The sequence below is a fragment of the Oryza brachyantha genome, chromosome 12, assembly GCF_000231095.2.
Source record: "Oryza brachyantha chromosome 12, ObraRS2, whole genome shotgun sequence".
Classification (NCBI taxonomy): Eukaryota; Viridiplantae; Streptophyta; class Magnoliopsida; order Poales; family Poaceae; genus Oryza; species Oryza brachyantha.
Genome location: NC_023174.2, coordinates 1,058,681 through 1,074,548, shown reverse-complemented (window position 1 = coordinate 1,074,548; position 15,868 = coordinate 1,058,681). Strand labels below are relative to the sequence as shown.

The window sequence follows — 15,868 nt, the reverse complement described above, 5'->3', positions numbered from 1 at the left end:
AGTCATCCTTATTACTCTTTTGTCTTTTTAGTTTGGAATTTTGGTACAACACTATATTGGTGCTTTTCACCGGTTATATATACGAAGAATGCAGAGGTGATATCCACTTATATTAATATGGATCACAATATCTAGCTCATTTCTTTCCCACCTTTATTTCCCAGATATAGTTGGGGTGATATCCCTCGTAGCCTAAAAAACCCCTCTCTATCTCTCTTTTGATTTGTCCTAATCATTAGTTTCTTTTTAACATTGTCAAGCATGCTTACAGTAGGTTTGCCTATGAACTTTATGATTTATTTGTCAAACACATCAAAAAGGTTGTTCATGACTAGCCCCGTTCTACTCCTAGAGAAGAAAGCATGCCTACTAAAAATGTTATTTGCATATATAATTATAAGCCATTTGTATGCTTTCACATTGAACACCTTGCTACTCTGCTGTCGCCTGGATCTAGCTGCGGGACGTGTGGGCCAGGGTCCAGCTCGTATTGCCGCATTGAGTGTGGACGCTCCCCAATCCCCAACCCCAAATCGGCAAATTGGAAAATCTCCAATCTCAAATCAAAAAATCCGAACCTCCTTTCCAATAGAGGCCTCTAGGCGGCGGAGCCAGGGCTGGGGTGCACGACGGAGCAGTGGCGTCTGTGGCGCATAGGCCACGGGCACATGCACAATTGTCACCAAAATATTAAGAGAACAAAAACCAAAAGAATCTTAATACGTAATTTTTTCTATCTTAATTTGGTGGTGGGAGTTATTGAATGTTGGGATGATTTAAGAATGAACAATTAGTAGTGCTATCATCATGTATGTCTTCCATCGAGCACACCTACCTATCATATCGATGGTAGTTCGTGCTAATACACTAAATTATGTACACATGAAATATATATATGCAATATATTTTAGTGAAATTTTACTTAAAATGATTCTTTTTATCCCCACAGTGAGCACCGTCACTGTGCTAGTAAATAGAAAAGAACATATGGATTTCTCTAATTGTAATTTCTTTGTTTCTCATGGTTAAATTGTTAGTAGAAGCAATAATAATAATAATAATAATAATAATAATAATAATAATAATAATAATTATTATTATTATTATTATTATTATTCACAATGCTGCGTGTGGGTTGGGCCGAATGGCCAATTGAACATTCACAGTAGCGGTAACAGCACAAGCCTCAAACGGCTCGTTTCACGCCATCTGCATTCAGTTGAAGAATGTCAGAATATCAATGCCTTTCATCATAAAATCAAATGCGGAGTCTGTAACAGTTTTGATCAATCCGTTGAATTGGGTATCATAGGCTATCTTGGTTTGGGGATGTCTTTGCTCTGTCACGGTACGAATGAGATAAAATATGGATTAAGCTGGAGATGCTACTGGTGATCGGCCATCTAGCTCTAAGCGGGCCCCTTAAGGTGGTCATCTTATTCTATCACCAACATTTTGTGTAGCTCATACAAAGTCAGCATAGCTAGCAGCTCTAGCACCCATCCCTACCGTTCTCGAGGGCGAGCGGTGCTTGGTTGGTCAGCCGCGCAGGCGCGCGAGCTGTCGGTGCGAGTTCGATCCCTGGGGATCGTAACTCCTGTGTTATATCCTTAAAAAAAAAAAGGTGGGCCAACCAATCACATCAGTGCACTTAAAATAAAAGCTATTAGCATATGATTAATTGAGTATTAACTTTTATAAACTTGAAAAATAAATTAATCTAAATTTTTTAAATAATTTATATATTTTTTTATCAAAAAGAGCTTGGGAAATGTAAGCGCGAAAGAATTGAGAAAATTTAGTCTTGCGAACGAGCCCAAAGGGCCCTGGGCAAGCTGTGAAGTCGGTCCTCCCATTTTGTACCATATGGCGCCGCCGGTGAGGTCGGTCCTCCCCGTCGTGCTCCTCGGCTGCGGCGGCGTCGGCCGCCACCTCCTCCGCCACATCGTCTCCTGCCGGCCGCTCCACGCCAACCAGGTAGTTCGTCTCTCCACCCCCTCCCTCTTCCCCTCCTCTCCGACTGGGTGCTCTGATCGCTGACACTTGCCGGCTGCCGCCCCTACCGATTTTAGGGCGTCGCCATCCGGGTGGTCGGCGTCGCCGACAGCTCCTCTCTGCTCGTCGCCGACCTCCACTCTAACGGCCTCGATGACGCGCTCCTCACTGATCTCTGCGCCGCCAAGTCCGCAGGCTCGCCCCTATCTTCCCTGCTCTCTCGAGGTAGGTACGGAGGTACCCGGACCCCTATCCTATCATTGCGTTCCTCCTCCTCTTGGAGAGATTAGGTGACATTCTCATCTCTAATTCGTGGCGGCCCCCATCCCTAACTTCATACTTGAATGCTTGGTCATGGATATGCGTACACGTGAAATGTAAAGTTTCAGGGCAATGCCAGATATTCAACAACCCTGAGGCCAGGACAAAAGTCATTGATACTGCTAGCGTTCTTGGAAAAACAACTGGTTTGTGATCTTTCTCCCTACATGGCATGCATTGCATTGCTTGCGGAGTTCTTAAATTCCATGGAATAGAGAAGTCATTCCTGTTATTATTCTTATAGTCATTTATTGGTGTTATATTTTATTTTTTTTCAAAAGAAAATGAGAGTCTATATCCTTTTCAGTTCTTGTCTTTCACTCCTTTTTGCAGGTCTTGTACTAGTTGATTGTTCTGCAACCTATGATACTGTTGGCATGCTAAAGGATGCTGTCGATTGTGGATGCTGTGTTGTATTGGCAAACAAGAAACCTCTTACTTGTACATATGTAATGTCCTTGTGGGTTTTGTTCTGCCTGGTCTTCCTTTCACTATTTAGTGTTTTCTTTTGACAGGTAAGTTTATATCTGCTTACTAAATGTGCCTTTGTTTTTCGAGCAGGAGGATTTTGAAAAGTTGGTCTCCAACTTCCGTCGGATAAGATTTGAATCTACTGTAAGCAGATGACACCAGTAATTTCTTAATTTCTCAGTTGAATGCAAATGTTGATCTCACTGTTAAATATTTTTTATAGTTTCATCTTCATGGATATCCTTCATGTCTTTCATCTATCATTGTATGATGATAGGACTGCGGTCATCTGATTAAGAAAATCTTTTTTGGCAGTTTCTGTTTCTATTCTTTTCAATATTACAAAAGACCTCTGCTAATATTTGCTATTCTTACTGTTAGGTTGGAGCTGGTTTGCCTGTAATAGCTTCTGTAAGCCGTATTCTTTCCTCTGGAGATCCAATTTCTCGTATAGTCGGCAGTCTGAGTGGTACACATTTATTAGCTTATTCGTTTGTAAAGGTATTTGTTTTCCAAATAGCAGAGCAATATTCATGTTCCTATTATCTTCAGGTACACTTGGTTATGTGATGAGTGAGCTGGAGGATGGAAAGAGATTTAGTGAAGTTGTGAAAGCTGCAAAGTCTCTTGGTTATACAGAACCAGGTCTAAAAGTTAATTCATTTATTTCTGGCATCATAACATTAATATGTATTCATTCATTCTCTGTCATTAATAAGTTCATGTTTACTGAAAATCTACTTATGCTTGTGACAAGTGCACTTACCCAGTTGTTCCATTTTGGTAGATCCACGAGATGATCTCAGTGGGATGGATGTAGCTAGAAAGGTTAGATGCCTTGCAAGTTTCCATCTGATGAATTCCATTTCTACTCTGCATAGTTCACTTTAACGGTGTCTTTGTTTAACCATTACCGCTATTTTCTTGTATGCCCAAGTCTATGAACTACTGCATTTTATCTCTTTTTTGTGTTTAATTGTGTCATACTAGGATCTGATATTTATTCACAAGCATGACCGATATCATAAAATTCTCCTCCAGTTCGAGAGGTCTATATCACTGATCCTATTTGGAATTTCAACAAATAATCTTGCAAATAGACATTGGCTTATCATGTATATAATATTTTTTCTCCAAAAGGGATGCTCATTTTTTTTCAGGTTCAGATATTTTGTAAGGTACTAAGGTCTGAGAAATTCATCTTTGAATGCAGGCATTGATCTTAGCTAGACTTCTGGGGCAACAGATCAGCATGGAGGACATTAATGTATGTGTATATTTGGCATTGCCAATATTTGACTTTTTGAGTACTCTAACGTTTGTATGAACATGGTTCAGTGTGCATGGGCTGATGTTCTTTGCTATTATAACTGAAACTGGTAGCATGTGCCGCTTTACTGCTATTCTGGTTGTTCAACAACATTCTAGTGCTCTAGTTGGTTCAGAGAGATGCAATTCTTGTTCATATCACTATGCCAGCCTAGATGAGTATATTTCTTTAGTTTTACTTCTATAATATCTTGGCACATGGATTGCAATGAACAAAGACAGATCTTGCCTAATAGACACCACGCTCTTCTACAATATTAGGTCACTGGATACTTGTGTTCAGGCTTATTGGGGAATAGATGGTGCCAATGAATTACGCCTTATGTATCTGAAAAAGAATGAATACCCTTCAAACCTTTAAAGTTCTTTAGTTGATGCAACCATTTGTTTTGCTCTAGTGGCAGCTAGCTCAATTGTTTTCTGTGACACAAGAGCTTGGTCTTGAATATTTATAAGAATCATACTTATTATGAATCTTTCACATCTGTACAAAGCCACCGTATTAATTCACTGTCCTGCATTGCAGCGAGAAAGCCGCTTGTAATTGGGTGGCATTCTGTTCTAAAATTTTTCGGGTGTGCTAATTTTATAATCATCCTCAGGTTGAGAGTTTATATCCTAGAGAGTTAGGACCTGATGCAATGTCCACAAAGGACTTCCTTGAAAGTGGCTTAGTACAACTTGATAAAAGCATTGAAGAAAGAGTCAAGGCAGCATCATTGAAAGGAAATGTTCTTCGCTACGTCTGTAAGATTGAAGGCAAAGGGTATGTATCCTGCCCAATGTGATGGTATTGTGCTATGCTAATACTCTCCAGTTTTGTGTAGAGTAACGTATCATTTTTTTAGGTGCCAAGTGGGCCTTCAAGAGCTCCCGAAAAACTCAGCATTGGGAAGGTTGAGAGGCAGTGACAATGTGGTATGCTACTCCTTTGCCTTTTATTCTTTTGTAATATTTTTCTCTGTTCAATGTTAAGCTGCATTGCGCAGTTGGTAGCCTAAAGGGGCTGGTTATTTTCAGGTGAAAACTAAACAGCCTACCAGCGTGAGCAGGGTCTGTATTGTCATTTCATTGGACGTGGAAATTTCTCTCTTATTAACCCCTCGATGGCCTAATCTTTTTGCCTTTGCTTATGTCTATTTTGCTTATGTCTATAATTCAATATTTGAATTTTCAACCTTAAATATGGAGTTGATTTTATGATTTTTCATCGTAGTTTATTTTTCGGATTTTGCTTTTAGATCGCTAAGGATACGTATATAATAGTTGTATTCATAAACTATTTTTCATTTGCAAATATGTTGTTTGATTATTTTTTTCAATAAAAAGCGAAAAGATGATCCCCTTAGTTAAGATATTTCTGCCCCATTTGCAGCGTTAACACAAGTTTCGAGTCACTAAAAATTACCAACGACGATGTTTGCAGTGGATTGATGAAAATTTGTTTGATGTGACTTTTGTTGTGTCATCTATCTGCGCTTGTGCTTATTCACTTCTACTGTTGATTATTACTGATGTGAATAAAAGTGACACTGGCTTGTTCTGGGGCAGGTTGAGATATACAGCAGATGCTACGAGAGCGCACCTCTGGTGATTCAGGGCGCAGGAGCTGGCAACGATACCACTGCAGCTGGAGTTCTTGCCGACATTGTTGATCTCCAGGATCTCTTCCACAAAACGGACTGAATTCTATCATGTCTTGTTGTTCCTGCGCTTGTGAGGCCTTTGATCACAGTGTGTACTTGAACAAACTTCGACTAGACATCAATTTTGATACTGTATACAGACGGGTTTCGAATAAAGTCCGAGCCAATTCCTATTTATCTTCCCTTACCGTAGGTCTTTTCTTTTCAACAATTCAACAATCATACATATGATCAAGTCCAGTAATAATCTGCGACAATATTTCGGCGAATAATCAAGCAGCGAGTGTGTTGGATTGTAAATTTTGTGATTCACGATCATTTCTGCAACGCCCATAATGTGATCGCCCGAAGTGGCTGTCGAATGGTGAGAGACTGAGAGATGAGCCGAGTTGAGGTGCCTGACTGACTGCTGGGCCATGTTAAGGATGGGGGTTGGCCCACCTGTCATACACAGGAGCGAAGGAGATTTGAAACGAGCGAAGCCTTGTAGTATTTCAAACCCAGAAACCCCCTCTCCCCAGAGCTCTCGTGTTGCTCGGTGCTCACCCATGGCGGCGGCCGCCGAGCCGCGGTGCAGCCTCGGCGGCGGCGACAAGGAGAAGGACCTGCTGTCGGCGGTGGTGGCCGACATCCGCTCCTTCTCCGGCTCCGACCCCCTCCGCCCATGGCTCCGGTACTCTTTCTCTCCCTCTCTCTCTCTATCTATCTACCGCTCCCAAATCACTGTGTATGCGCACCCCGTCGCCCTCTCGATCGATGCGCGTGCTTCATCGATCGATTTGGTATGCTAGGGGTATGCGGAAGATGGAGGCGGCGCTGCCGCCGGGGACGCTGCGGGCGAAGCTGCCCAGGTTCCTGCAGAAGTGCGCCCAGGAGTTCCAGGACGACGCTCGGTACCGCGACGATCCCCGCTACCTCCGGGTCTGGATCCAGCTGGTCAGCTACCTTCTTCCCACCATCCACCCTGCTTCCTCTCTGCTCATGCCGCCGTAGAGGATTTTCATTTTATCGGGGAATAGGCTGAGGTGCATTGGTTGCAGTATCACACTAAAATCTTTTTTGGGGATCCAGGTTACCCCAGTGCCAGTTAAATCTGTAATAGTTTGGTAGCGATTTCGTTATGGTCCTCATTTCATGCTATAACTTGCATTTGAGCTTTGCTCCCCTATAACATTTCCTAGGTTTCATTATGCAAGTCCTGCGAAAACAACATTTTCTTGGACTGAGAGGTTGTATTGTGATATCTTTCCATTTTTCTGATGGTGTAGATGGACTATGTGAAGGATGCAAGGCCTTTACTTAAGAAGATGGAAAAGAACAGAATTGGCCTTAAGAGAGCCGCATTTTATATGGCTTATGCACTGTATTATGAGAAGCACAAGAGGTTTGAGGATGCTGAGAAGATGTACTGCTTGGGAACCCAGAAGTAAGGTTCTACCAGTATTGTTGTTACTTATGGAGAAGTTTAGTTATCGTAGCTTAAACTTCACTTGAGCAAATACATATAACATGTTTCTTTTCCCTAATGGAAACATCTGATATGCAATGTACATTTCTGAATGCACGGTCCTACTGCAAAAAAGTGGGGCGCAAATCATTGGATTGTATCTCGCAAGTGAAACCTTACATTAAAATCACGTCACTCTCACATAAATACAAGTATGCAGCTCCTTGGAAAGTAAAGGTACGTACTTACCATTTACCAATGTATTCAATAGCCTCGCAGAGCCTACTGGGGAGCTGCAGAAAGCACGTGAACAATTTATTCAGCGCATGGAACTATACAAGAAGAGGAAATCTAGAGTGCGACAGGAACGAATGCCTAACGAGGTTCGATCAACTGCTACAACAACGAACAAAGTTGAAGGTACTTCTAACTTCTAGGTGCAAAAAAAATTAAATCAGGCTATGTGATTCAATATTTTCTTGTGTGACCAGTGTTACCTTTGTCAAGCTTCTGTCTGTTCAACGCTTTGATCAAGACTATGAAAGAAAATTGCCTTCTTGGCAGCACATTAACTATCATTGTTCAAGATCCATACTTTTGAATTGTCTTTTTGGCTATTTGATGGTTTATCATAGAATGGTACTTGATGTTGGAATATGTTGCAGGTCAAAGTGGAAGTTGTACAGAACCGAAGTCCAACCCAGTTCAAAGATCAGGAAGTGGTTCTAATCCTCATTTAGGTTTGCAGCATCCCTTAGGGCGTAAACTATCTAGAGGCACTTCAGGAGATACAAAGAGTTTGTCTCGATATAATAGTGATGATACTGTAGTCGTAAGGTTTGTAGGTTCTGCATTGGTTGGGAAGTCAGAAACTGAAGATGCATGCCATCATGGCCTTGTTGAACCCACTATAAACACTAAAGAGGCAATGGATGCTATTAGTAGCATGTTTTTGGAGCCATTGGAACCAGAGACGAAGCTCAAGAGGCGCTCAAATCGTGATCAACCAAGTTTTAATCAGGAAACAAGTGCATTTGAAATCTTTGTCGATGAAGATGGACCTAACGGGACTGGGCCCAGCATACTCCATGACAAGGACATGAAACAGGAAAATCCAAAATCAAGTCAGCGAGCAAGCACATTTGAGATCTTTGTCGATGAGAATGATACTAACTGCAACAACCAAAAAATGGCACAACACAGGAACTCTAATAAGGAGAACACAAAGGTAAATCAGAAGGCAAATGAATTTGAAATCTTTATTGATGAAAATGAACCTCATGGCAACGGTTGTAACACCATGTACCATAAGAGCACTAAATGTCCTCCAAAACCATTGCATGATTCAAGGCAGCAAGCCAATTTTGACTTCCAGAAACCATTTGTGGGTGGGTTTGCAATACTGCCTGATGATGAAGATGAGCAGTTTGAGGAAAATTATAGTGGTGTTAATATAAATTCTGGAACTGTGCAACTAATTCGTGATAAGGATACTTCACTTTGTTCACGACAAACTGATTCAAAAATAAGATGTGATGACTTCTGCCCTGCAATATCTGGACTTCGAGAAGACACGGTCATTCATAGATTTGTTGGATCAGCTGTTGTTGGAGAGCCTAAAGTGGAAAATGCTTGCCACCATGGGCTGGTCGAACCTACCATCAATTTAAAGGAGGCTATGGATGATATAAACAACATGTTTGGGAGGCCACTGAACTTCAAAGGTGAGAAACCAAAAACCAAGAAAACCACTGCATTGTCAGAGAGAAAAACTGCTCCTCTTAGTGGTTTCTCCATATTAGCTGATGATGCTCCAGAAGAAAACCCTGTTGCCCAAGTTAAACCAAGTGATCCTTGCAAATTTGAAGGTCAGAGTGATCTCTTTGAGCCCACTATTACTACCCGTGATGTGATGGCAGAGATCAATGACATGTTCGGAATGCCACTGGACTTTTAAGACGCATGCTTCAAAAACTCAGCAGAACAATCTTCCTTTACCCTCTCACTCTTTCCTTGAGAGTCTGCGGACACGAAAAGAAGTATGAAGTATATTAGTGCGTTCTTGCTGATAAGAGCTTGATCTTTCCCCTTTTTGTTGAATCCTTCAGTTCGCAGCTGCTGTGTCTAGTGAATATTACTTAAGCTATTGTTGAAATTACACTTCTCACATTGTTTATTGATTCATATTCCCTTGATAAATTTGAAGTGTAACAGATGGGCATTAGCTTGCTGATTTATACTCTCTTGGTATATTGAAATGGAACAAATATGTGCATTAGCTCCTTGAATGGCAAATGTATCTTGATTACCTGAGTTGTTTTGCCGTATCACTTAGATTTCTTTCCCTTACCGTTGTTGATGTAGTTGCAGATGTAATTGATCTCTAGAATTTAGAAATTTTGCTAGCACCATCCCATCTAGATGTGGCCTTGGACTAACTGTTGCTTCAAGAAAACAATTCATATATGAATAATTTTCCGTATTTTGTTTGTTCTACCGATGTGATAAGAAGGCAAGCCTTCAAAATTTTACCAGGTTCTCTGCCACGCCAAGCACGGTGAGCTGCTCCACGACCAACTGACCATAGCTGCAATATCTGCTTATTGAAAGACACCATCAATCTGACATGGAAAACGGTCTCTTGTTGTGATTATTTGGTTATAAATTGTCCTCGTCCTTAAAATCATTTTTCAACTTTTAAGTTTCACTCTTCTATGAACAAAAAAAAAGTTTCACTCTTCTGTTCTGGTTGATGATAACTGCAGGTCTGGATGATCAAGGTCAAGTATGAAAGAAAATCTTGCAGGCGTAAATGACCAGTACCATTATTAATTCACACCAGACATATACAGGGCAGAGTAGAAAGAAATTCTACATCAAGACGATGACGGCGGCATAATTCACATAAAACCTGACATAATTCAGGCAAAAACCCTAGTTAGTTAGTGTTGGTCGATTCATGGGAGGGCCTATGCTGAGCGCAGCAAGCCGGCCGGCGATGTCCCCTCCGGCGGACGCGCCACCCTCCCTCGCCACGCGCAGCCCGGCGAGCCTCTCCGCGAGGCCGTCCAGTGCGGCCGGCGTCACCGGTGAGATGGCGGCGCAGACGGCGGCGCAGGCAGCCTCGTCGAGGAAGCGGAGCGCGAACTCGTCGCCGCACTCCGGCTCCGCCCAGTAGAGCGTCTCGCCGTCCATCCTCTCGAAGGCGTCGCCGGGGAGGATCGGGTAGGCGAACACGATGCGCCGCTGCTCGTCGGGGTCGGAGTACAGGACGAGGGAGCGACCCTGCGGGCGGAGGAATCTCACGGCGGCGTAGGCGGCGCCGATGTTGTGCCATTGGCCGCCGCCACCAGCGGTTGGTCGGCGGTGGAGGAACTGGATGGGGCAAGTGTCGCCGTCGGTTGCCATGGCCATCGGCGGTGAAGTCTTTAGTCAACACTGTCAATGTAAAATAGACCAAATTAAAATACAATAACGGATGAGTTATGCTACTGTGCAAGTGATCTTTTGGCGTGGTTAGCCTATCTTTTGGATCTTTTGGGTTGTATATATATACATATGCAGCTTAAGTATAACATTTATACATAAATTCTAATAAAAGCTTCATCTAGATTCTCTACTTTCTTATTATTATTGCATTAGGAGTATGTATTATCAACACCACTAAATATGAATTATAATTATATCTTTAATTCCTAATATATTTGAAAATTTTGTATAGATCAGCAATGTTCTTGTAACTTTTTAGATTTTGTTCACTTTAGAATAATACAATTTTTACAAATATAGTCAATTCCCTACGTGTCAGATTTGCTTGATCACTTATATACCTATGAGTTTTTTGTTTGGACTTATTATATGTTAATTTTGTTAGCTAAGGGATTAGCTATTTTAAGCGAACCAACCAGTGATGTTCGCTCTGGCGAACATGCCATTCTCCCTCGCCACGTGCAGCTCGGTGGGCCTGTCTGCAAGGCCGTCCAGTGCGACCTACGGTGTCTTTGTTAATGGGGATATGTGACAGGGGATATGGTGTCACAGACGGTGGCGTAGGGGGCCTCATCGAGGAAGCAAACCATGAACTCGTTGCTGTCATCCACCTCTGTCCAGTAGATTATCTCGTCATCCATCCTCTTGAACACTTCAAGAATCGGGTAGAGGAACTTTGCTATTAAAGAAAATTTGCATGTTGCGAGAGCCATAGCCTCCTCCTCCCATCCCCGCCCCCTCCCTCCACCACTGACTTCAAACTCTCATCTTTCAACTCATGCAAAAAACTTTCACTTTGAATGTCGACCTTTTACTCATGGTGAGACAATATTTCCTCTTGACTATAAATTTTGTTGTGTTGTCAAAATTGAAGAAATTTTATGAAATCACATAGAAACTTTTAGCTATGAGGGGAAAGTTTCAGCTCTAAATTAGACAACTTTAAAGTTAGACTAAATGAAACTTTCACTTTGGATTTTTTTAAAAAAAATGACTCAAGGCCAGATATAAATTTCAACACAAATTGGTCAAACCACACTATTGAAACAAATCTTAACGCCAAATTCAAATAATTTCTCAAACCAAGCAAAACATTGAACTCAATTGGCCAAAAACCTCACCTCAGATTAAAACAAATCTCCAATTAAATTAGAAAGAGAAATCTCTATTTCCTTAAATATAAGGGACTTTTTCCATATTCGTCTCTGGAACCCTGGACATTTAAGAATGGAGGTAGTAGAAGAGAAGAAGATCTTGTATTCAGGGAAGAGAGTTGTTGAGTGTAATTATGCAAGGAGGCAATGACGGCAACCATGCTCAACCATGGAGTGGTGGCGCTAGATGGGAAGAGGATGGAAGCTAACGCTAAATGGGAATGAGGAAGGCGATGCATGCGGTGCTGAGTTACAACTTACAACTCCATCCTATGGTAAATACGGAGGAACAGTATAAAGTATAAACAAGGTGGACAAGTCCTTCCATTTTGTGGGCCCATGCTATGCTACTCTTTGTTAGGAACATGTTGGTTGGTTCACTCGTGACTTCGGTACCGAATGTGCACGTGAAGTAGTACTGACAATTAATCAATCGATATGCAATTTAATTCGTTGTTATTAACCCAGGGGAAACCAACACTCTCTTATTAGTATGTTTAGGCCTTAATTTGTACAAAAACTGTCCCCAAGTCTTAATTAGAGTGTTATATACCCCAATGGCAAAGACAAAGAGACTTTGATGGTTTATCCATTGCACATTCAACTCTAAACCACACAAAGAGGTGTGATGGTCTAGGGTCCATCCCAAGTATAAGGATCGGGATCCTATATGTCAGCGACCATGTCAGCAATAGCGGTATATCAAATCATGTGCATCCCAAATTCGATGACAATGGAAGAATTTCCGAAGGAAGATGAATGAGAGGATGACAATTAATCAATCGGTAAATGATCTCAACTATTCCTTTCTAATAGAGCACATCAACACCATTGGACTATATTTAGACTTTACTTTGAATAAAAGTTACAATCGTCAGGTCTTCCATATTCAACCCACAAGTATTCACTATTGGACAAATGATTATGTCCAATCGGTCTACTCAAAAGTGGCAGCGACCCAATTTGGCAAGTGAAATTTAGACCATTACGCAATCCTCAAATTGTATTTCTTAGGAGTTATCTAAATTTATATTGTTATCGTTGCTAGTGATTGGTCACCCAATGATGATGATTGAGAAAGCCAAACGTCATATTTGCAAATGAAAAATAATTTGTGAATAAAAATTTTATATCTGTATTTTTAGCAATGTAAAAGCTAAGGTTAGAAAATAAACTTAGGTAGAAAACTCCAAAATCAACTTTAAATTTAAGATTGTAAATTTAAACTTTGGCTTATAAGTATAAGAAAAAGATGTGGTGCCAATTTGGCCCTCTCTCTGCTCATGGTAGTGACCTAGTAGCAGTGTGGCTGCGAGTTATATTAATTTGATGGCTACCTTTGTTAATTGATCCTCTGAGCGGTGCTGGGTTTGATCGGCTAATACTATTAATTACTTCACTGGAAATTAGAGAAAACACCAGTTAAACTTTGTGGAAACTGACGCAGTTACACTCGTAAGATGGCGAAAGAAAAATAAAAGGACACTCATGCATCCAAATACATGTAAAAACAAGTGATGATAGAGCCTAATGAGAAATGGCATTTTTCAGAAGAGAGATGTAATTTGCTCCTATTAATTTATGGCATTTGCAGTGATAGTAGGCAGGGATCGGTCTCGTTTGTGAAGGCATATCATCGTAATTTTGCCTCTATAAGTTGACGTTGACATGTTTTTTGCCTCTTTATCATGACACTGCATAAGCATATATCACCTCACGTTCTCTCCACTGGTTATGTTTATAAGCTAAAATTTAAATTTTTAATCTTAAATTTAAAGTTAATTTTAGGATTTCTTTTTCGTTACTTATATTTTAGTTTTTGTTTTTATATCACTGAAAACATATTCATAAAATTTTTATTTATAAATTATTTTTCGTTTGCAAATATGATGTTTGGAGACAAACAATGACCCCTATAATATTATTAGTTCACCGCCCACATATATAATTGACACATGTTGATATACATACAGTTGATACACTCAACAGGCACCCATAAACTCTGACAAAAATAAATAAACCCTTTGAATCTACAGTTTAAACTTTAAAGCTCATAACTCATCTAGGCTCTTCAATTTTTAAGCCCAACAGAAATATATATTCCAAACGTGCAAGTTGTGTGGATTTAAATTTGACATAATTGTGTCATGTCGACTCATCACAAGATTAATAGGGTATATATGAAACTCTTTTTCAACCCTTTAATACTTTGTTCCCACAATAGTGGTCCTGTGTTCATAATACCACATGTACATATATTATATCATTAATATATATGCCGTGAGTCCTTGTCTCTCCGTTTGATCTCTCCACATCTTCTAAGCATTACTCAGTAGACTTAGCTCACTGTTAATCAGTCACTTGCTAACTTTCAAAGACTTAGCTCACTGTTAATCAATCACTTGCTAACTTTCAAAGCACACTTACCATTCAAACAAAAAAAAACAAAACAGCTATTTAGTTTTTCCTTCATAACTAATAATACAATATTATAATTATATTAGATGCTGCCGTTACATTCTAATAAGTTTCTAATAGACAAAACAGAGGCCAGAGTTGCCAAAAAAAACAACATATATTTAAATATGAAGTATTTTTATATCTGCGTGGATGGCATGGAGTGAAGCTTTTTGTTTCATAAATTTAAGGGTCAACCAGATAGCGAAATATTTAAGGATTTGTCACTCTTAGAAATAGTGTTTTACTATTATCACTATATGTGTCTGGATCTATGATATGTGGATCATGGATCCACGTGTCATGGACACATGCAAGGAAGATCTGCCACCCATGCTGCCGTGTTGGTGGGCTAGTACTCCTACCTATCCGCATTATTGGAGTCCCCCTTAGCCCTCCCAACAAAATTTCTGCTATTACTATAGGGAAGGAAGGGGTGGAGGCATCGGAAAGTAGTCTGGACGAAGGTTAAAGAAGACATCAGTCCCTCTTAATATTTTTTCTAGATCCACCACTGGACACATGAGCGACTTATTATTAAAGTACGTATAGCAGTGGCTAAAAATTAAATGGTCCAGCAGTTATCTAAGAAGAACGTGGACTATTATAAATATGAAATATGAAGCGATTGATAATCGACTCCATTAAAGTGGGAATGAGCCGAGACAACGTGGAACTACAAATGCCCACAAGATGCAAAGATGTACGATCGACCATTTATCTATCATGCACATCGTTATTGTTATGGTACATAAGTATAGCACTTTGATAATATAATTCCTCGTTCTGAAAAAGGATAATATAATTTCACGTGACGTGCAGTATGACAGTGATCAGTATATCACAGTGATTGAATGCACAGATGGACTCCTGTATATTTGCAATCTTGATACAGTTTACAGGGCCTAGCTGGCTTGCATGATATGTCTTCTATCCCGTTTAGCTACCAAACTAGCATATCATGTATATTAAAGTTGGGATTTTATTTTTATTTTTATTGCGATCCACTAATTGGAAGGGCATGCATCCATTGCGTGCATCTCTTCGTTTACAATGTAAACCCTAAACTGCACGTGTGTGGATGGAGTGTAGGCACCTTGTTAACCTTGGACAATCCTATCGTATGTGTGTGTACACACACGTATCTGGATGTGAGCCGAAAGCAGTGTTTTAGCAGACGGGTATATATACACATGTTTCTTGCATGTCATCTAAATAGTCATAAAAATATAAAAAAAACAAGATAGTTTAATATGAGTTAATTTTTCCACCAACATGCAAGTTTAAATTCAACTTCTATAAGTTGTAGCAAAAATAACAAAAACAATTATGAATATGTATATACTTCGTTTTAGTTTTACTTGTTTTTTGCTATAACTTGTAGAAGTTAAATTTAAACTTGCATGTTTGTGGAGTGATATAACTCATATCAATCTATCTTGTCAAAAAATTCATATTTTTTTATAACTATTTAGATAGCATGTTATGCTAAAAATTGTTTCCCGATGTGAGCCTTCTTGTAAATAGTTTGGATGAAGTGGAATATATACGAACAATAT

General features: G+C 40.1%; 3 protein-coding genes across 5 annotated transcripts; 2 read left to right on the top strand and 1 right to left on the bottom strand.

The window, feature by feature from the left end:
• Positions 1-1,811: 1,811 nt before the first annotated feature.
• On the top strand, positions 1,812-5,918 carry LOC102709699 (bifunctional aspartokinase/homoserine dehydrogenase 1). Of its 3 annotated transcripts, XM_015842918.2 has the most exons (13): positions 1,812-1,977; positions 2,073-2,220; positions 2,385-2,462; positions 2,650-2,765; positions 2,878-2,931; positions 3,169-3,256; positions 3,340-3,432; positions 3,575-3,615; positions 4,001-4,054; positions 4,719-4,882; positions 4,965-5,034; positions 5,137-5,169; positions 5,668-5,918. In XM_015842918.2, the coding sequence occupies exons 1-13, from the start codon at positions 1,867-1,869 to the stop codon at positions 5,800-5,802; spliced, it is 1,185 nt and encodes a 394-aa protein (XP_015698404.1). In that variant the 5' UTR covers positions 1,812-1,866; the 3' UTR covers positions 5,803-5,918. The 3 variants fall into 3 exon arrangements, with proteins under 3 accessions (XP_015698404.1, XP_006664298.1, XP_015698405.1); XM_006664235.3 differs by lacking the exon at positions 5,137-5,169 and having other exon boundaries at positions 1,817-1,977; XM_015842919.2 differs by lacking the exon at positions 5,137-5,169 and having other exon boundaries at positions 1,817-1,977; positions 2,379-2,462.
• A 391-nt stretch (positions 5,919-6,309) lies between these two features.
• On the top strand, positions 6,310-9,408 carry LOC102713503 (probable inactive serine/threonine-protein kinase bub1). Its single transcript, XM_006663711.3, has 5 exons — positions 6,310-6,435; positions 6,554-6,698; positions 7,031-7,188; positions 7,481-7,629; positions 7,875-9,408. Exons 1-5 carry the CDS (start codon positions 6,311-6,313, stop codon positions 9,164-9,166), a joined length of 1,869 nt encoding a protein of 622 aa, XP_006663774.3. The 5' UTR covers position 6,310; the 3' UTR covers positions 9,167-9,408.
• A 496-nt stretch (positions 9,409-9,904) lies between these two features.
• Positions 9,905-10,726, bottom strand: LOC102709420. The gene has a single exon (XM_006664234.3). The coding sequence runs from the start codon at positions 10,621-10,623 to the stop codon at positions 10,144-10,146; it is 480 nt and encodes a 159-aa protein (XP_006664297.2). The 5' UTR covers positions 10,624-10,726; the 3' UTR covers positions 9,905-10,143.
• Positions 10,727-15,868: the final 5,142 nt, after the last annotated feature.